Source organism: Mytilus californianus, unplaced genomic scaffold (genome assembly GCF_021869535.1).
Source record: "Mytilus californianus isolate M0D057914Y unplaced genomic scaffold, xbMytCali1.0.p SCAF_8, whole genome shotgun sequence".
NCBI lineage: Eukaryota > Metazoa > Mollusca > Bivalvia > Mytilida > Mytilidae > Mytilus > Mytilus californianus.
Window position 1 is genome coordinate 113,359,895 of NW_026262734.1, and position 20,504 is coordinate 113,380,398.

Below are 20,504 nucleotides of genomic sequence, written 5' to 3' on the forward strand. Positions count from 1 at the left end.
GGGCTGAGATTGTATATAAATTGTCTGGGCTGAGATTGTATATAAATTGTCTGGGCTGAGATTGTATTTAAATTGTCTGGGCTGAGATTGCTGCTGATAAGTGATAAAAAGTTGTGTTAACCACTAACTAGAGCATTGTAGAGGCTCACTTAGGTCTATATGCATCTTCAACCATGGACTCTCCGACCAGTCAGGGGACTTACTTAAATGAGTGATTTTCTAAATCACTGATTCAAGTAACATTATGTCCATTAAGTTAGAAGTAAGAGTTGTCTTTCTTTAATAATCACCTATTTAAGTAGTACAAATTAATCACTAGACTAAGTGATTTAATTTTATTGTAGCTTTAAATATAGAATACTAATGATCCAGGGACTAATTATGTTGCTAAAATTATCAGAACCAACATCTGTGTTGATAGGATGACCGGGTCATGTCAGGTGATGACCTTGTACGAAATCTAGGATAATGACATAAAAATCACTTGTTTAAGTATCATATCTCAATTTCCTTCCAAAAAATCACTTCTTTAAGTATCATTATTTTAATAACCCCCACTAATTTCAACACCCGCGAACAGTGAAATTTTTGTCGCGAACAGTAGAATTTTATTACATAATCTCTGGGACTATTATACTAACGGGACTGGAAACTGATCGATCTGTTGAGATTTCATTGCCCCGATAGCAGATTATTGATTTTTTGTTTTGATTGACAGCTTATCGTGTCACGTAGTAAATTAGCATTCGGTACATGAATGTAGACAATAGATTTCGGCAAACAAGTCAGCATATATATAATACTGTTAAAATTGGTGGATTTGAAATAAAAAAATAATTATTAAATTAATTAGTTTAAATGCAAAAATATTAGTGTTGAAAATAAACCAGATTTAGTCGAAATGACGGCGCTTTACTTGACCGCTAAGAAAACAACGTATCAAAGGTTAACAGATCATAATTATTCCTGATAAAAACAATAAGTGTGCAATAAAAACAATGTTTACAATTTCAGTTCATAATTAACATGATTAATTCATATAACAAAAGTTACCCGGGTCTCATAAAGATATAGCCACATTGTTTTGAACTTTTGTGAACTTCGTGTTTTCACCAAAATTTCAATATGGCTGTGAACGGGCCTACTTTTGTAGTTCTAATTATGGAACCTAGTGTACATATTTTCACGAAGTCATATGCTTATGCCACCAGAAGACCATTACTAAGAAAAATTAACCCTGATTATAATAAAAATATTGTACACATAAAAAGGAGTAGGTAATTTTATAGGAACAAGTATAATTTATTTGAGCGGTGCATGTAGATTCCGGTTGTAATGAGAAAGAGATTTATATTCCACTTTTTATTTTAAAAAGTGACAATAAAAATAGGCAAATCCAAACTTTAACCTATAAATATGATTTTACAGCAAACCGAACTTGCGTATCTCTATTCAATCAACAGTTATAAGAAATTTAATGAATCATATACTTTTTTCCACATTGTCCCCACGCTATTTTCATCCTGAAAATTTCAATCTTTATGTGTCATTTTTTCACTTAAGACAGGATTTGGTGGTTAATAACAACTGTCAAAGATCGAGATTTATCTTTTATCATTATAGTAATCATGTTTATATTAAGGATTATCATTTCGAATAACTATAAAATAAAAAAACAAATTACCGAAATTATAAGATCAAGGCACGCTGTCACTGTCAAAACAATATGGCGTATCGATAAATAGCTCAGGTAAAGTCTCGTTCTAACGACCGTGATGTTGATATTATTACACTGATTGGTGTAACGGTTTCCAGTCCCGTTAGTATAATAGTCCCAGATAATCTATAAGATGAAACCTTTAATTTTACAGGAAAAATACTTCCACTGCTGGGAAAAATCTGTTAAGAAAGTATCAGTTCATTATGTAAAGCCATTTTTATAGCATTTTTTCAACTAAAATAGAATTTGCAGCTAAATGATTGCATCAAAGGCATAAACCTTGCTGCTTAAAAGAAACAAAAAGTTCATTTTTTTCAATTTTACTAATGAAAAGATATTATCTAAACCTATGAATTTGCTACTCAAATAAGTGATTTAAAAATCACTTATTTCAATAAGTCCCCTGACTGCCGACATTGTGGACTAGAAATAAATTCATGAAAATATCACTTTTTTGTTGATCTTGTATTGCTAATAATTTTTTATCTGTTTACAGTTTCTCTTTATTATCTTTAGTTTTTGCCCATAAAACAAAATGGTCAATTACTCCTATAAAAAGTCTATACAAAAGATTTTGGAAAATTTTATCATATTCATCAATTTTGTCTTGTTATTCATTTTTGCTATTTTTAAAAAATGTCTAAAAAGGCAAAAACACTAAAATGGGTAAAATTTGTCATTAAAGTAAAATTTGTCATAAAAGAGCAATAACTTTGTTAAAGATTCAGTTGACAATTTCAGGGATTAGACTTACTTGTAGATGTTGTCTTTCTGATATTTTTGCTTAATCATGTTAATTAAGTTTCCATATATCTATTACAGTTTTTGAGATATGAGGCGAAACACAAAAATTCGATAAAAATCACTTTTTAAGGGCAATAACTCTAATAAGGTAAAAGGAGTCATCAGAGGATTTCGGCCATGTTGACTTATTTGTAGATCTTGTCTTGATGATTATTGTTATATCAAGTGTTTTTTTATTTATTATAGTTTTTAAGTTAATAGTCAAAAACACTAAAATTGAGTAAAGATCATCATTAACAAGCAATTACTTCTACAAATGTACTTCTACTTTGTACAATGCTCATGACGTTGTAGTGTCCGCCTTCAATACGTTGAAGTTCGTGTCACTTGTACTACAATGTACTACGCATGGCTTAGTGGAATTAATAATTAATTTTATAATTATTAACAAAATTGATTCTAACATTTTTACATACAGTCCGGGGTATTACTTGTACAAGTAATCTTTATTTACTTGAAGAAGTAAATAAAATATACTTATATAAGTTAATTATAATGTTTGAATAATCTCCCCTTAATTTACTAAAAAAATTTTGTATAAGTAATTTTTTTTTACAATCCCTCAAAAATTCTCAAGATTTGAGATGTAAAATCATGCCATTAACAATTTTTCTCAGGTTAGCTCATAATTTTTTTATAAGAGTTCAATGTTTCATCTCATTAATTCAACAAAGAAACTGATTGAGCAAAGATCTTAAGTATTTGCGCAAGGCCTTCAAAAATTGCTCCTTGGGGGCTTGTAAATGAGCAGTGTTCTGAAGATAACAGACAAATGAGATTTTCATTGTCCATGAAATTACATTTAAATGATTAGTAAAGACATCTGCAAAGGACAGACAATTCAAAATTCTGTTAGAGCAAAGAAGTTCTAAGAATTCAAGAAAAGAATATAGGATGACTTTTTTACTTGTATAAGTAAAAAAATCTGAATGTCTAAGGGACATAACTAGGCCAAAAAATAATTTACTTGTACAAGTAAATAAAATACACTTGTATAAGTATCCTACAAATTAACTTATATAAGTATATTTTATTTACTTCTTCAAGTAAATAAAAATTACTTGTACAAGTAGTACCCCTGACTGACATAGTGCACATTTTTATTTTATTTTTTAAATATTAAGATAAAACTATCATGACTATTTACACATGATAAATTTACTGACTGTAGGTGTAGGTTGAGACAGCTGCTTTGAACGAATCTACAGAGTCACTCATCACAATGCACAGAGGAAGACTGTTACAGTTTTTAATAGTCTGTGAAAAAAATGATTATGGGTATTTGTGTTCTGCAGGATGGAATTTGGTATGAGAGTGTGTGCATGTTCTGGGACTGTCTGAGCGGTTGTTTTAGTCTGTCTGTTTTTGTGATTGCAATGAGATATGTAATTCTATAAAACATGACAAGGTGTGCATCTGTTCTATGTGCAAGGCCTGTCCATTTTAAGTGATTTATCATGTCACTTACACTTGAGGTGTTTCTGTGTTGGTTAGTGACAAATCTAGCAGTCCTTCTATCATGTCTATGCACTTTTTCTAGTTCAAAAGACAGCCTATAAGTTGTGTTTTGAAAAGAGGCAACAAAGAACATGAAGGAAAATACTAATATACAGAAATAAATTGCTTCGCCAAGCGCAGCTTGATACGACCGCAGAGGTCCAACCTGAACAGTTGGGGCAAAAATGGACACAATATTCGCGCTTGATACAGGTCTGAATTTGGATTGTAATTAAATATTTGACACATAATAGGTTTCTGACACAGAAAAACTGCAGTCAAAGAACTTAGAATTGGTCATATGATTTGAATTTATATTAATTTTTTTGCTTTTGTGCAATACACTATGCTGTTGCGAATTATACCCCTCCCCCCTAAAAAAAAAATAATATTTGAAGAAATTTTCTTTTAAATTTCTGAAATCTGATAAGAGAAAAAAAAAATGTTTGCAACCATAATTACCCATTTAAATACATCATAAAAGTCTTGAAATAGAAAATGACATACATAATCATGTCTAAAATTAATATTCCTTAAGGTGGTACCCAACAGGTGACACCAAAAATTGCTGTCGTTTAATTTCTATTATTTTTTTTAGGGGTGAAACATGATGATATAACCTGCAAAATATCAAAAATTCTTGGAATTCTAACCCAGGGTTTCCGCAAATTTTCAGTTTAAAAACGCCCTTAATATAGCCATACATGGCTTAAAGAGTGGTTAATGGCTATTTTTTTCTTTTTTGGGAGGAAAAAATGATAAAATTGCTTAACAATTAACATAATTTCGCTAAAGTGGAATCAGTTTCACCTAATTAACCTGAATTTAAGGTCTATTTTTTAAGTTTTAGCAAAATCTTGAGCTGAAAAATAGAATATTGTACAAAAAAATGCCCAAAAATGAAATGGCTAAAGATCCATTTTTTTTAAGGAAATCAAAGATATAGAATAAATGTGTCGTTTAATTTCTATGAAAAAGTGCATATAAATTAAGGAACATTACTAGGTAACACTGTTGTAAGATTTAGAATTTTTGAACCAACCAAAACCGACAAACAGCATACTTTGTCATCCCCCCTTTTTCCCTGAAAATGCCATTTTACGTCTGTAAAAGTGCCTTTTTCTTAATAACTTATATGAATATTAACCTATTCCATTATATCACTGCAAACTTCTTAATTTCCATACTTGCACTCATGTTCTGTACATTTAAGGGAAATCAGGGCGGTACCCTTAGCTTGACTAAAACTAATTCGGCTCATTTAATTTTTATAAAATTTTGACAAAATATGCACTTTGACCCTTTGACAAAAATATAAAAATTTCCAAAAACTTGAACCACACTTTATCATTTTTATTGGAAAAATTCCATTGGATATAAAGCAGTTTGACAAACACTAATTTTGAACATTGAGAAGCTTGATATTTCCTTAACAATAGAACGTGATTAAAACGTTCAGCTGATTTTTACAGAGTGATTTCCCTGTAGTGTTATGTACCACCTTAATCAGCATTTTTAATAGTAACTTCTTAAAATAAATTGACAGCTTATCACCTCAAGACAATACAACATTTCTTTATACATAATTTAAAAGCAGTGTAAGGGAGGTAATCCACATACAAAACATTGTACTTAAAAGTAATTGTCCATTAACAAGGAAACCCTTGTTTTTCCCCCTAATTCCTAAACGGTTTAAGCCATTACCCCCAAAGCCAATCCTAACCATCCCTTTGTGGTATGGAAACTTGTGGGATAATTTCAGAGAGATCCATACACCGTTCCACAAGTTACTGTCTGGAAACTAGAAAAATGTTTATTTGGGCCCCTTTTTGGCCCCTAATTCCTAAACTGTTAGGACTATAACCCCCAAAATCAATCCCAACCTTCCTTTTGTGGTTATAAACCTTGTGTTTAAATTTCATAGATTTCTATTTACTTATACTAAAGCTATTGTCCTGAAACCAAATGTCTTCTGACGAAGCTGATGACGACGACAACGACGTGATACCAATATACGACCGCAAAATTTTTTGCGGTCGTATAAAAAGGTTTGTTGTTTTATGAATATGCAATTACAAATAGTATCCCTTATGTAAACAGTACATGACTGGTATCTATGTGTTTGTCTGATGTCCAGTGGCAAATTTTTCATGACTATTCAATACAACTTTATTCTGACAGCACATGTACATTTCGTCCGTTTTTAGCGAAGTTTCAACCTCAATAAAGTCTTCTTTTTTTATATAGAATTAATTATCACTGATTGAACAATTTTACTATTGATGTTACAAACAAGCTTTAAAACTCACCAATTTTTTAGTATATTATCAATTAACAATTCGACAGCTCTCAGTATTGAAAGTTTTTTATCTTACAGTGTAGAAATTGAATTGAAATAATAATGCTTGGAAATAATAGTCCCTCTTTATGGTAAAGACACTTTTTTTTCAGTTTTGACAGTTTCTGAGACTAAATCACGTGAACATTATTCTCTACAATGAGAGACTGCACTGCTGCTGACTGATCTTCACATTTCCTTTTTAGTACAATTTGATCCCATATACAGTCAGGGGTACTACTTGTACAAGTAATTTTTATTTACTTGAAGATGTAATATTAATATACTTATTATATAAGTAAATTCGTAATGTAGGATACTTATACAAGTGTATTTTATTTACTTGTATAGGTAAATAATTTGTTGGCTTAGTTATGTCCTTTAGACATTCAGATATTTTTACTTATACAAGTTAAAAAGTCATCCTATCTTCTTTTCTAGAATTCTTAGGACTTCTTTGCTCTAATAGAATTTTTAATTGTCTGTCCTTTGCAGATGTCTTTACTAATCATTTAAGTGTAATTTCATGGACAATGAAAATCTCATTTGTCTGTTATCTTCAGAACACTGCTCATTTACATGTTGTACAAGCCCTCAAGGGGCAATTTTTGAAGGCCTTCAGGGCAAATACTTAAGATCTTTGCGCAATCAGTTTTTTTGTTGAACTAATGAGATGAAACATTGAACTCTATTCAAAAATTAAAAGCTAACTTAAGAAAAATTGTTAAAGGCATTTTTTTACATCTCAAAACTTGAGAATTTTTGTGGGATTGTAAGAAAAAATACTTATACAAGTAAATTTTTGAGAAAATAAAGGGGAGATTATTCAAATATTATAATAAACATATATAAGTATATTTCATTTAATTCTACAAGTAGTACCCCTGAATCCCAAAGTCGATTTATGGTTTTTCTTCCTGTTTAAAAGTGTTTTAGATCGAAGCACGAAGAATTCCCAAAAAAAGAATTCTGATTTCACCTCAGTGATAGTTTTGACAGTTTTATATGTAGGATTCGCTTTCAATTAAGAAGTCTGAACATTCACCTGAAAATGACTACTATATACAATACTTTAAAACGGGAAAATCTTTGTATTCCTGCTATTTTCAGTTTGAAAGGACCTGCCAAATTCTAACTTCCTGTTTTTGTCGTAGCGCCACCTACAATTTCAGGACAGTAACCTGAAAAAGAAATGATGCTGCATAACCTCTGAAAATGACGACAGCTGAGGCAAAGCGTTTGAAAGAAGATAAATTACGAGCAAAAAACTGGAAAAGATGGGGTCCATACCTATCAGAGCGTCAGTGGGGCACTGTCAGGGAGGATTACTCTGCTGATGGAGATTGGTATTGGCTATTGCACATTACTCTAGATTCCAACTTTAAAGTTCCTGCTAAAGATTAGAGATAATCCCTTTAACAGGCGGGGACCTCTCTCAAGACCATGTGAAATTAATGGTTTAAGGGGGATTTCTTGGAGAACATACCTATTGTATTAAACTATAAGCATGAAATATTTACCACTTGAACTGAATATGTATGAAATATTTGCCACTGGACATTAATAAAAGACAATCAATCATATATCAACTGAATACTGCAAAACAGGTGTCCAAAGAAGCTATATTGTCATATGTCACTGTCAGTCTTTTCACTACTGAACAACCCAAAAAGACCACTAACCCTTGCATGCCTTGTGGAAAGCATTCGATCATTTTATATAATTAATCAACTTCATGATCAATAAAAAGTAAAATAACAAAAATACTAAACTCCAAGGGAAATTCAAAATGGAAAGTCCTTTATAAAATGGCGAAATCAAAAGCTCAAACACATCTAACGAATGGAAAACATCTGTCATATTCCTGACTTTGTACAGGCATTTCCTTATGTAGAAAATGGTGGATTAAACCTGGTTTTATAGCTAGCCAAACCTCTCACTTGTAATATATGCAACTGCATATAATTTAATTCTATTATCATTTCTTTTTAATATTTTCATGTGCATTATTTTGAAGTTAAAGTTGGGTCCAATCAAATTAAAACTAAAAATGGATTCAGCAATATGTTTATCAGATTTATATATACATGTATATATATATACTTCATTGTATTTTATCCTACTGTCTTTTCTTTTCAATTTAAAAAAAAATTATTCAGAGAAAAGTTCCTCTGTCCTAAGTGTGCATATACCCCTTACTCATACAGGGACCATATTGTCTGTTTAGAAGCTCAATAAACATGATAAATGACTAGATATGTTTCACGACATACATGCAGGTGTATTGTCACTGATATTAACATCTTTATATATGTTTTATTTGTAGTTGGAATTATTTTCCACATGAAGAGGCCAGATCTAGGGCCTATCGATGGGGTGAGGATGGACTAATGGGTATTTGTGATAGAGAAGGAAGATTATGTTTATCTTTGGCGCTGTGGAACACCAAAGATGCAATTCTAAAAGAGAGACTGTTTGGATTGACAAGTCAGCAGGTACTTTTTTCTAAAACTTCAACACACAAGTGATTTTTCAAACCATAATGAATATACTGAAAATGTGAATCGTTTCATGAAAAGTTTCCAGTTATTGCATAATATGGATTATGTTTCTTGGTCGATTGCTAGGTTATTACATACATTGACATAGAAAGTATAAGTGAAAGCAATTTTGATTACATGATTGACATTTGGCACACACAAATGACACAATAGATGTGGCACTTACATTTGTATCTACATAAGGCTTCATATTTAATATTCGCATTCCGAATTTATTCATCTATTACAACCAAATCTAGAAAATTAAACAAGTATAAGTTAATCTCCTTTCCAAGAAGGGATAAGTCAGTTATGTGAAATACTGTAAATTGGATTGCAATGTGTTTATACTGGTAGTTTAATGCGAAAAATATCAGGTTCGAAGTAATAAAAATGTGCATTCATAAATTTCAGTAGTGATTTTTAAAGGCAGTGCTTTGATGCCTTTCTAGTTGCCGTGTTAATCTTTCTTTCCGCGATATCCAACTTATCTACGTGGGGGGTCATTAGGCTCCAAGTAGATCCGGAAAATGTTGATTCTCTCCTCTTCTTATTGTGATATAAAATGTTTTTTGTTTCATTTCATTTACATTGGGAAATAGAGAAACGATCATTGTGTTTTGTTAGTTTTAAAAACTTTTGATATATTTGTATTTTACAGTATAAGCAGTCAACCGATTGACAAACTAGAATTATCTGAATTCCGTGTGGAAAGAGGTCGGGTTAATTTCGAGTGTTATCTGCAACCTAGATGTTTATAAATCATTTCAGTCGTTGATATAATAATTAAAGGTCGACTGAACATGAATTATATTATACAATTTAAAGCGCATTTATGTTTATGCACGCGGACCCGTCTAACGCTATTGTTATTTCGCAGTTATATAAAGTAGCAAATTATCGTTCCTGAATAGGTGGCGCCGTGGTAGCCGATCCTGTTCTTCAACTTCCGGTTTCTGCACTGTGCAACTATTACAGTTGCATTTTTAATTAACGATGCCAAGTACTTGTTGTTGTGTACCTGGATGTCATTTAAGAGGAGGACATGCATTTCCAAATGACTTAAAAAGAAGGAAAAGTTGGATCAACGCCATGGCCCATACGCAGATTGGACGAGAACACGGTGAAATCGTGGAGTCCATCTCAATCAGCTGTTGTTTGCAAGGCACATTTTACTGAAAAAGACTACGTGCAGGAAACTATTCATGGTAAAACTCTATTTTCTTTTTAAAATATATAGTTATATATGTAATCGCCATGCGAATAAATCAAAGTCTGTTTACAACCGCAATTATCGTTTTAGAATAAAAGGGGGTGGTTAATTCAAGACGTCATAATTTTTTGGATTACGATTCAATGTGATCTGTTTGAGATTTTTTGGTGCTTGCTACAATTATAATGATTTCTTACAAGAGGTATATCATACTGAGAATTATTTTAGCAGTAATTATGCTAATGTAGTAATGACAGGAATGCATAAGCTATGCCTCATAGACTTTCTTGAAAAATATCAATGACAATGTTAACAGGAACAAAACAATGACATGCTCTCATCTATATTATAGTTATTTAGGTACAAACAATGTATGTTTGTTGCATACGACTCTCATTGTTTGCCCTTTGGATTTACATAACCTACATTTTGATGTACATTGAATCAGGCTAACATAGTTTTATCCAGATTGTAATGAATAAATCTAGTTAATATTTTGCCAGGTTGTACAAAGTATGCATTGCTAATGGAAGTTCATTTAATTATCAAAAAACTAATGTTTTATAACCTTTTTCAGTGCGCAAACCCACCATACAGAGACTTAAGTCTACTGCCATTCCCAGCCTATTTTCCTGGACCAAGCAAGAGACTGAATCGTCCGCAAAAAGAAAAATCAGGGCATTTTCCTGTGATAACAAAAGAACTAAACTTGATGAATATTGTAGTAGAAATCTAGAGGAAAGTTTTGATTGTAAAGTTGGTTTTCCTGAAGAAGTCATTCATACTGCAGACAGGGTTTATGACTGTCCACCACCAACTGCCGAGCTAATGTTGAGCTTCACAGATGGAATTACGCAAACACCATCAATGCCTATATTTTCAGCAGAGAATTTTGAAATGAAGACACGTGACACAGCCATGCATTTTTATACCAGTTTAGAGTTGTATACTAAATTTTTTTTTGTTTTGACCACACTTGGTCCAGCAGCACATTGTTTGAGATACATATATTTTCAAATTGATAGGGTGTCATTTGAAAATCATTTTTTTTATGACTTTGATGAAATTGAGTTTTAAGAATGTTGTGTAAACATGGATTGTTTTTATGTCTAAACAGTGGCGTGAACCTAACACTTGGCCATTTAGTGGTTTAGTCAGGTATTTTTCGCCATCCAACTTCAAATTAAAGTTTCCTACAACTTGGATTATTATTGACAGCACAGAATATCCCGTGATAAAACATAAAGCTCCTAGAGCTCAGGCAACCTTTTCATCATATAAAAACAGAAACACTGAAAATACTTGTATGTTCGACACCTGGTGGTTTAGTCAACTACAAAAATGTATGTCTCTAATGCATATGTTGGTTGTACCAGTGACTGTGAAATAGTTGAAAGATGTAGAATACATGTGTATTTCAATTATGTGATCCAGGTGACAGTGTGATGGCAGACAAAGGTTTAAATGTGCAAGATTTGTTTGCTCACTTTTTTCAAAAAAAGAAACAGAATTAGTTCCAAAACTCTTATACGGGATAGAAAAGTCTCCAATTAACACGTGCAAATAGAGCTAATTATTGGACTTGGCAAAACATACAAAATTCTAATAAATCCTATGAATGGAACTGAAACAAAACTTTCATCTGAAATAACATTTAGTTGTTTTATGTTGTGTAATTTTAGAACTTGTATTGTGCCAAAGGATGCATAAATAAAAGTGACGCAATGAAGTTTGTTCTGATATATATATATATATAAATATTATTTACAATTACATGCACATGTAAATTGTAATGCATAAAAAAATAAGGAGATGTGGTATGATATTCAGTGAGTTTATCGAACCAAAGTGCATAAGAAATGGGTTAAGCAGTTACAGGTGTTACTGTCACCGTACAATCTCCAACAATTAGAAAAAACTTGTAACATGTAAAAAATTTCAGAGATCTTACAACTAAGTTTGACTTTGGTGAATTGTTTATATCTGTTGATGTAAATATAAAAAAGAAGATGTGGTATGATTGCCAATGAAACAACTCTCCACAAGAGACCAAATGACACAGAAATTAACAGCTATAGGTCACAGTACGTCCTTCAACAATGAGCAAAGCACATACCCCACAGTGAGCTATAAAAGGCCCCAAAATGACAATGTAAAACAATTCAAACAAGAAAACTAACGGCCTAATTTATGTACAAAAAATGAACGAATAACAAATATGCAACACATAAACAAACGACAACCACTGAATTACAGGCTCCTGACTTGGGACAGGCACATACATGTACATACAGAATGTGGCGGGGTTAAACATGTTAGCGGGATCCCAACCCACCCCCTAACCTGGGACAGTGGTGTAACAGTACAATATAAGAACGAACTATAAAAATCAGTTGAAAGAGGCTTAACTCATCAGATGGATAAATACAAATACAAGTGGACGTGGCCAGGTAGTTGTACATCCAAACAACTAAAAGACACTAAGTACAGATCTGAGAGTACTCGCATTTTCTGACAGCTAGTTCAAAGCCACTAACAACTGATAAAAAAATCTTGCATCTAAGACTAAATTATCAATCCGTAAGCTCCCTTTAGAATTTTATAAATTTTAGATTTTGCATTTCTGAGTTGTGGGGTTTTTAATCATTCAAAAAGTGGGGATTTTCCAGTTTTTGGACAACAACTCAAAAATGCTTTAAGCAGTTCGCATGAACCTTTGGTGAATTATTTATAGCTATTGATGTAATCTCCCTATTGATTTTCATAAATTTCAAATATGACATTGAGAAGAAATTGAACTTTATTTGTTTATAGTCTGGCAACAGATTTATTAAGTATTGCGCAACAGCACAGTGTAATGCACAACAGCAAGAAATCTTTAATTGAATATAAATTCAATTAAAATAAAACCGATTTCAAGTTCTTTGACTACATTTATTCAGAAACTATAATATGTCAAATATTTAATTACAATCCAAATTCAGACCTGTATCAAGCTTGAATATTGTGTCCATTTTTGCCCCAACTATTCAGGGTTGGACCTCTGCAGGTGTATCCAGCTGCGCTCAGCGAATCAGTTTATTTCTTAATTAAGAACTCCTTTTTGTTGAGCCTGCGACTTTTGTCGCAGAAAGATCGACATAGGGATAGTGATCCGGTGGCGGCGTTAGCTAACTTCTTAAAAGCTTTATATTTTAGAAGGTGGAAGGTCTGGATGCTTCATACTTTGTATATGGATGCCTCATGTTACGAAGTTTCCGTCAGTCACATGTCCAATGTCCTTGACCTCATTTTCATGGTTCAGTGACTACTTGAAAAAAAAGTTAAGATTTTTTGTAATGTTAAATTCTCTCTTATTATAAGTAATAGGATAACTATATTTGGTATGTGCGTACCTTGCAAGGTCCTCATGCCCGTCAGACAGTTTTCACTTGACCTCGACCTCATTTCATGGATCAGTGAACAAGTTTAAGTTTTGGTGGTCAAGTCCATATCTCAGATACTATAAGCAATAGGTCTAGTATATTCGGTGTATGGAAGGACTGTCCAACTGGCAGGTGTTATCTGACCTTGACCTCATTTTCATGGTTCAGTGGTTATAGTTAAGAGTTTGTGTTTTGGTCTGTTTTTCGCATACTGTATGCAATAGGTCTACTATATTTGGTGTATGGAATGATTGTAAGGTGTACATGTCTAGCTGGCAGGTGTCATCTGACCTTGACCTCATTTTCATGGTTCAGTGGTCAAAGTTAAGTTTTTGAGTTTTGGTCTTTTTTTCTAATACTATATGCAATAGTTCAACTATATTTGGTGTATGGAAATATTTTATGATCTATTTGTCAGTCACGCAGGTTTTTTTTTTACCTTGACCTCATTTTCAAGGTTCATTGCTCAGTTTTAAGTTTTTGTGTTTTGGTCTGTTTTTCTTAAACTTTAAGCAATATGTCAACTTTATTTGTTGTATGGAAGAATTGTTAGCTGTACATGCCTGCCTAGCATGGTTCATCTGACCTTGACCTCATTTTCTTGGTTCATTGGTCAATGTTTAGTTTACTTGGTTAATGTTAAGTTTGTGTGACAGTTGTAATAAAGCTTTATATTTAGGACTATCAACATAATATCAATGATTAGTAAAGAAGGCGAGACATTTCAGCGTGTGCACTCTTGTTTCATTCATAAATTACTTTATACTTGGAAATATAATTTTGCTTGGAGTTATAGTTTCTAAAAAAAGTATTGTCATTGAAAGAGTTGACATGTTGCAATGTACATTTATTCTACATAGTTTTATGGTACCAAATCAAAAGTTTATATAAAAGAAAGAAGTCAAAGTTTTCCCATCATAGTTTAGTTACATACATTTTTTTTGTACCTGAGGTCGTTGAATATAGATCATTATATAAATAAGGAGATGTGTCATGATTGCCAATGAAACAACTATCACCCATACATTGTACTTACCAGTAACAAACCACATTTGCAAAGTTGAATAAAATACAGTTGATAACATTTACTTATTACTAAAAAGAAAATGCCAAACTATTTTTAACAGTATTTGACTATAAACATAGATAAAAAAAGGTACAAACTGGACATAATCCACTAGTTCATAAACAAATGAGAACAATCGCCTTCATATAGTGCTCAGAATATGACATTCATAAAACTTGTTCAATATCATTAGAGAACTCTAAATCTTAAATACTGAAAGCCACCTCTGATAAGTACAATGTACTATGCAAGATAATGATATAACTGGACTAAAAATACACACAACCTGTAATTAACTGCCTTTACAGCGCTTTCGCGCTTTGATTCTTAATAATATTTTTGCGATTTCATTAAAACAAGGAATTATTTGAATCTGGGATAATTTTGAATTCTTGAAAATTGATAAGAAATGTATGATGAAAACTAATTCAACGATGGAAGGTTAGTCATGAGTGCATGGCTAAGGCTTAGGTTACTTTCACTGATATTTTAGTGTGAACTAACTAAACCCCTCAGTCATGCATGATCATGCATGAATAGACAATCCTGCTTAATTGAGTTAGTTTTCATCATACATTTCTTATCAGTTTTCCAGAATTGAAAACTATTTCAGATTCAAATAATTCCTTCTTTTAATTAGATCTCACATTTTTACCAGTTATCAGCGATTCACAATAATAAGTGTACATTCGTGACATTTAATATGAATTATGAATACTATTATTTCATTAAATTTATTTTTGGCTTAAATAATTTGCTCTATTGTAGAAACCTGATATATTTGTGGTTTCATCATTTACTCCTATTCAATGCTATTAAACTATGCCAAAATGTAAGGATCGAAAATTTGTAATTTGTCAAGTATTTAAATCGGAGGTTTCCCCTACCTACAAAGTACCATGATATATCTTTAATATACACAATCTATCACTATGATAAAATGAAGTCCTTAATATTCATGGGATAAAATTTCTAGATAACTCTCTACCCATGTAAAAAACACTGTTTATTGTTACTGGGGTAACTATGGTGACATGTTAATGTTTACAGGGAAACCATGGTGAAGATGTAAAAGAGCTGTATTATTATTTAGACAATACTCCATCCCATACTTACATGAAATGTCTGTACAAGTATCCTCAGGGGGAATTCCCATACACACAGTTGGTGGAGGAGAATGGTAGGAGAGGAGTACATCAACAAGAATATGAGTTAATGGATACTGGTATGTTTATCTCCATACCCCTCCCCAGAACTTCTCATTTCTAAATGTGTATTGGCCCTTCAAAGAAGGAAGTACTTGTGTATATTGTTGTTTATCTGTTTTGTTCATCTTTACAGGTCTAATGTTTTTTCAAGTTTATTTTTGATATATATATCCTAAATTATTACACAGTTGTTTGTTTCAATGAAAACTAGTGACCTATTGAAATTGATGATTTTGAGCTAAGACATTGCTGGAGGTAAAAATAAAATTTTCAGCAACTGTTACTGTTAACCTATATGTTAACGTATATTAACTTTATCTGCTAATTAATCCAAGATTTCTATTTATCATGTTTATAGATACTGTAAATTTCAGAATATATTTTTATGGTCTTACTTTTGCAAAATATTGTATTAATTAGAGCTAGCATCTTTGATTCTTTGCATTGTTTGAATGCAACTGTTCAACAAATCACATTTAAGAACTTTACTTTTCAGTACAGCAGTGCATTGCAATAAGTGTTTATGATAATTTTTGAATTTGTAGAAGTGATACACAACCTTTGTTATATAAGCTATTCTGTATGTTATTAACATACACTTTTATAATCTGTTAAAATTGATAAAACATTATTCAGCCCAAACTACTGTAAATTCAGAAATTAGTGCACGCATTTATTATTGCGATTTTTCAAAAATGGACAAGAATGCGAGTATAATTATTGCGATTTCAGAAAAATCTACATACAGATCTATGTTTTAGTTATCAAAATGCGAGTTCTTATTATTGCGATACTTCCCTAGTCGCATTATTCGCATTAATAAAAACCTCGCAATAATTTCTGAATTAACAGTATAGAGGATGAAGATAGTACAGCATTATAACTTCTGTATATAGTTTTGATTAGATTGACAGCAGGCAGTGATGTTATCCTATATAATTGTAGGTATATTTGACAATAACCGGTATTTTGATGTAACAGCAGAGTTCTGTAAAGCCAGTCCAAATGATCTCCTAGGGAAATATACCGTGGTCAACAGGGGACCAGATCCAGCTATAATACATGTTCTCCCTCAGATATGGTTCAGAAATGTTTGGTCCTGGGGAGAGGCAAGCTATGTAAGTTATTGTTACTGTTTGAAAAATGTTTTGGAAATGATGTAGAGGAACAAGTTTTGTTATGAAACTATTGTTACTGCTTCAGGAGTGATTGATTCTTGGGAGGGAAAAGCTGTAAATGGATAATATTGTTAATTGATAAGAAAGGTTCGATCCTGTGGAGGACCAAGCTGTTTAACCCTTTAGCCCCCAATCAATTCACATGATAACTGTGAGAACTGTGGTGAACTTAACCATAAAACATCCTTCTGTAGATTTAATATGAAAATTAAATGCTTCAAGTGTAAAAGGTATGGCCACAAACTAAAATTTTGTACTGCTTGAAAAAATGGCAAAGAAGAAAATGCCAATTTTACATCTGTTTCAAACAAATTTGATGTACTGACAATATTATGTTCTGAATGCAATTTATTTCCATGCATGTGTAAATTATTTTCTTTGTCACATGGGCTTCAGATTTCTGAGATAAAGAAAACTAGAAACACTAGAAAAACAATTAAAGAAAAGAATGAGAGTCATTTCTCACTTGAAACAACCCAGGAAATGTCTACTGTCAAACTTTATAGTTCTAATGATGGGTTGATTAGTTCTGATAATTTTAACACTGAATCTCAGACATCTGGACAGGATACATTACTTGGTATTAAACAGCATGATACAAACTGTGTAATGTTTGATGATGAGTCTAATGTAGATAATTTATTGTTACCTCTCCCTCAGGTCAACATAATGATTGATGTGAAATTATCCTATGTCTCTGTATTTACTTTAGCAATTATTGTTTGTATATATTATCTAATCAATTTAGAAAACCATGCATTGACAGGGAAACAAATAGACTCTAATGATAAGATTTTTAATTCTTATGGTTTTAGTAAATCCAAAGGTATAAGGATTTGTTCTCATAATGTTAATAGGATTGAAAGTAAATATGAAGAAATTAAACATAACCTTATGTCTTCTGATAACCAACCTGATGTATTGGGATTGTGTGAAACATTTTTAACAAAACACACTACTGATAATGAATTACAAGTACCTGGTTATGTATTTGAAAGAAAGGACAGAACATCACAAGGTGGGGGTGGTCTGGTTGTTTATTTTTCGGAAACAATTAAATTTTTAAGAAAAAACAACATCGAAATAGGGGGTATTGAAACAATGTGGGTTGAAATTAAACCAGATTACAAAAAATCCTTTTTATTATGTTTTGTGTATAGGCCACCAAAGTCACTAATAGATTGGGTTGATGATTTTGAAAAAGAAATAAGAGTGGCAATGACCATGAATTCAGATATAACAATTATGGGTGATTTTAATTTTAATTTTAAAGCACCAAACAAACCTCCTCAAAAATGGCTGAATGTTTTAGAATCGTACAATTTTCAACAACTGATTGTAGATGCCACAAGGGTAACAAAAGATTCTAGTACATTGATTGATCATATTTATGTCAATAATCCAATTATGGTACATGAATCACATGTGTGTAGATATGCAATTAGTGACCATTACCCTATCTGTTTAACAAGGAAAGAAGCAAATATAGGAAAAAAGAATACACACAGTACAATTACTTATAGAAATTTCAAAAATTTCAACCAAAATGAATTTTTATTAGATCTGCAAACTACACCTTTTCATAAAATTGAATTTGAAGAAAACCCCTCTGACTGTCTACAATTGTTTTATGATATGTTGAACAAAGCTTTAGATAAACATGCTCCTGTTGTTAAAAAGAGAGTTAAAAGGGACAGACAGCCTGATTGGTATAACAGTGAAATCATTTATGCTAGGAATATGAGAGATAAATATAATGCACTTGGTTTATGGAGTGAGTATAGATTTTGGAGAAATAAAACTAAACATGTCATAGATAGCTCAAAAAAGAATTATTATAAAAATATGGTAAAAGACTCCAATGACCCTAAAACTTTATGGAAATGTCTTCACAGTCTGAACCCAAAAGTTAAAAATACACCATATGAGTTAGCCACAGAAGATAACAATACAACTAAAAGTAAAAAATCAATAGCAGAAACTTTTAATAACTTTTTCACTTCCTGTGCTGAAAAATTAAGAGAACAAGGAAGTTATACACCTGTAAACAAAGCAGATTTCAGTAATCTTGGCAAATTTGTTAAAAATAAATTACATAAACATGATAAATTTTCTATACCACCAGTGATCATGAATGAGCTATTTAATGAGTTAACAAAACTTGATATAAACAAAGCATCTGGTATGGATAATATAGGACCAAAAATCCTAAGATTAAGCGCCCCTGTTATTGCATCACCTCTCACATACATATTTAACCGAATGATAGATACTGGTATATATCCTTCTTTACTGAAGAATGCTAAGGTAACACCAGTTTTCAAGGATGGTGACAAGCTTTTAGCAACAAATTACAGACCTATATCTGTTCTTCCAACTTTATCAAAATTAATAGAAAGGCATGTTTCTAATAACATGTACAAATACTTATCTAAACTTAACCTTTTACACCCTACACAATCTGGTTTCAGGCCGCAGCATTCTTGTCAAACTGCACTTATTAATATCATTGACAAATGGTTGCAAGAAATGAATGATGGTAATTTAAACCTAGCAATTTTATTAGATTTTAAAAAAGCTTTTGATTTGGTAGATCATGACATTCTTTGCTTAAAGCTTGAAATTTATGGATTTAGTGAGGCTACTGTTAGTTTTTTCAAGTCATACCTGAATAACAGAAAACAGCAGGTAAACATTTGTAATGTTTACTCTGAACAACAACATGTAAAATTTGGTGTCCCCCAAGGTTCTATACTTGGTCCTCTATTGTTTGTGCTATTTATAAACGACCTTCCCTTATGCATTGAAAACTGTGAAACAGACCTATATGCTGATGACACCACTCTTCATAAATCAGGGAAAAACATAGAAAATATACATGATGATGTTCAAGAAGATTTATACAGGGTTGAAGAGTGGTGCAAAATGAATAACATGTTCATTAATGCAAATAAAACAAAATGTTTGGTTACTGGAACAAAGCAGAAACTATCAATTCAGACTTATCAACCAAACTTAATAATAGATTCAAAAGTATTACAAAATTCTTCATGTGAAAAATTATTAGGTGTTAAAATTGACAGCACACTTAACTGGAGAAATCAAATTGACCAAGTTTGTGCTAATATATCATCCAGAATATACCTTCTTTCTAAAATAAAGAAATTTTTAGATATAAATGCAAGGAAAACATATTACAATGGATATATTCTGCCCCTGATTGACTACTGCTGTATTATTTGGGGTGAATGTAAAAATGAAGGGATAGCAAGAATTTTAAAACTCCAAAAAAGGGCAGCAAGATTAATTCTAGATGCAGATCCTTTATCCCCCTCAGCCCCCTTATTTAAAAAACTTGGGTGGATGACAGTTGACAATAGAATAAAATACCACAAATATTTACTTCTATATAAATGTATGCATATGGAAGCACCAATGTACCTAGTTCAAAAGTTTAAACTGAAATCAGATAAAAATCCTTACTCCCTGAGAGGCGTCACTCAAGGTAATCTGAT

General features: G+C 31.8%; 1 protein-coding gene across 1 annotated transcript in view; it reads left to right on the forward strand.

Moving 5' to 3' along the window:
- The first annotated feature begins 7,544 nt into the window (after window positions 1-7,544).
- Window positions 7,545-20,504, forward strand: part of LOC127713042 (uncharacterized) — a 44,851-nt gene continuing 31,891 nt past the window's right edge. Inside the window, exons 1-4 of the mRNA XM_052219644.1 lie at window positions 7,545-7,705; window positions 8,686-8,854; window positions 15,654-15,828; window positions 16,757-16,929. Coding sequence (XP_052075604.1) covers window positions 7,575-7,705; window positions 8,686-8,854; window positions 15,654-15,828; window positions 16,757-16,929 — 648 coding nt within the window. The 5' untranslated portion in view covers window positions 7,545-7,574. The remainder of the gene's footprint in view (window positions 7,706-8,685; window positions 8,855-15,653; window positions 15,829-16,756; window positions 16,930-20,504) is intronic.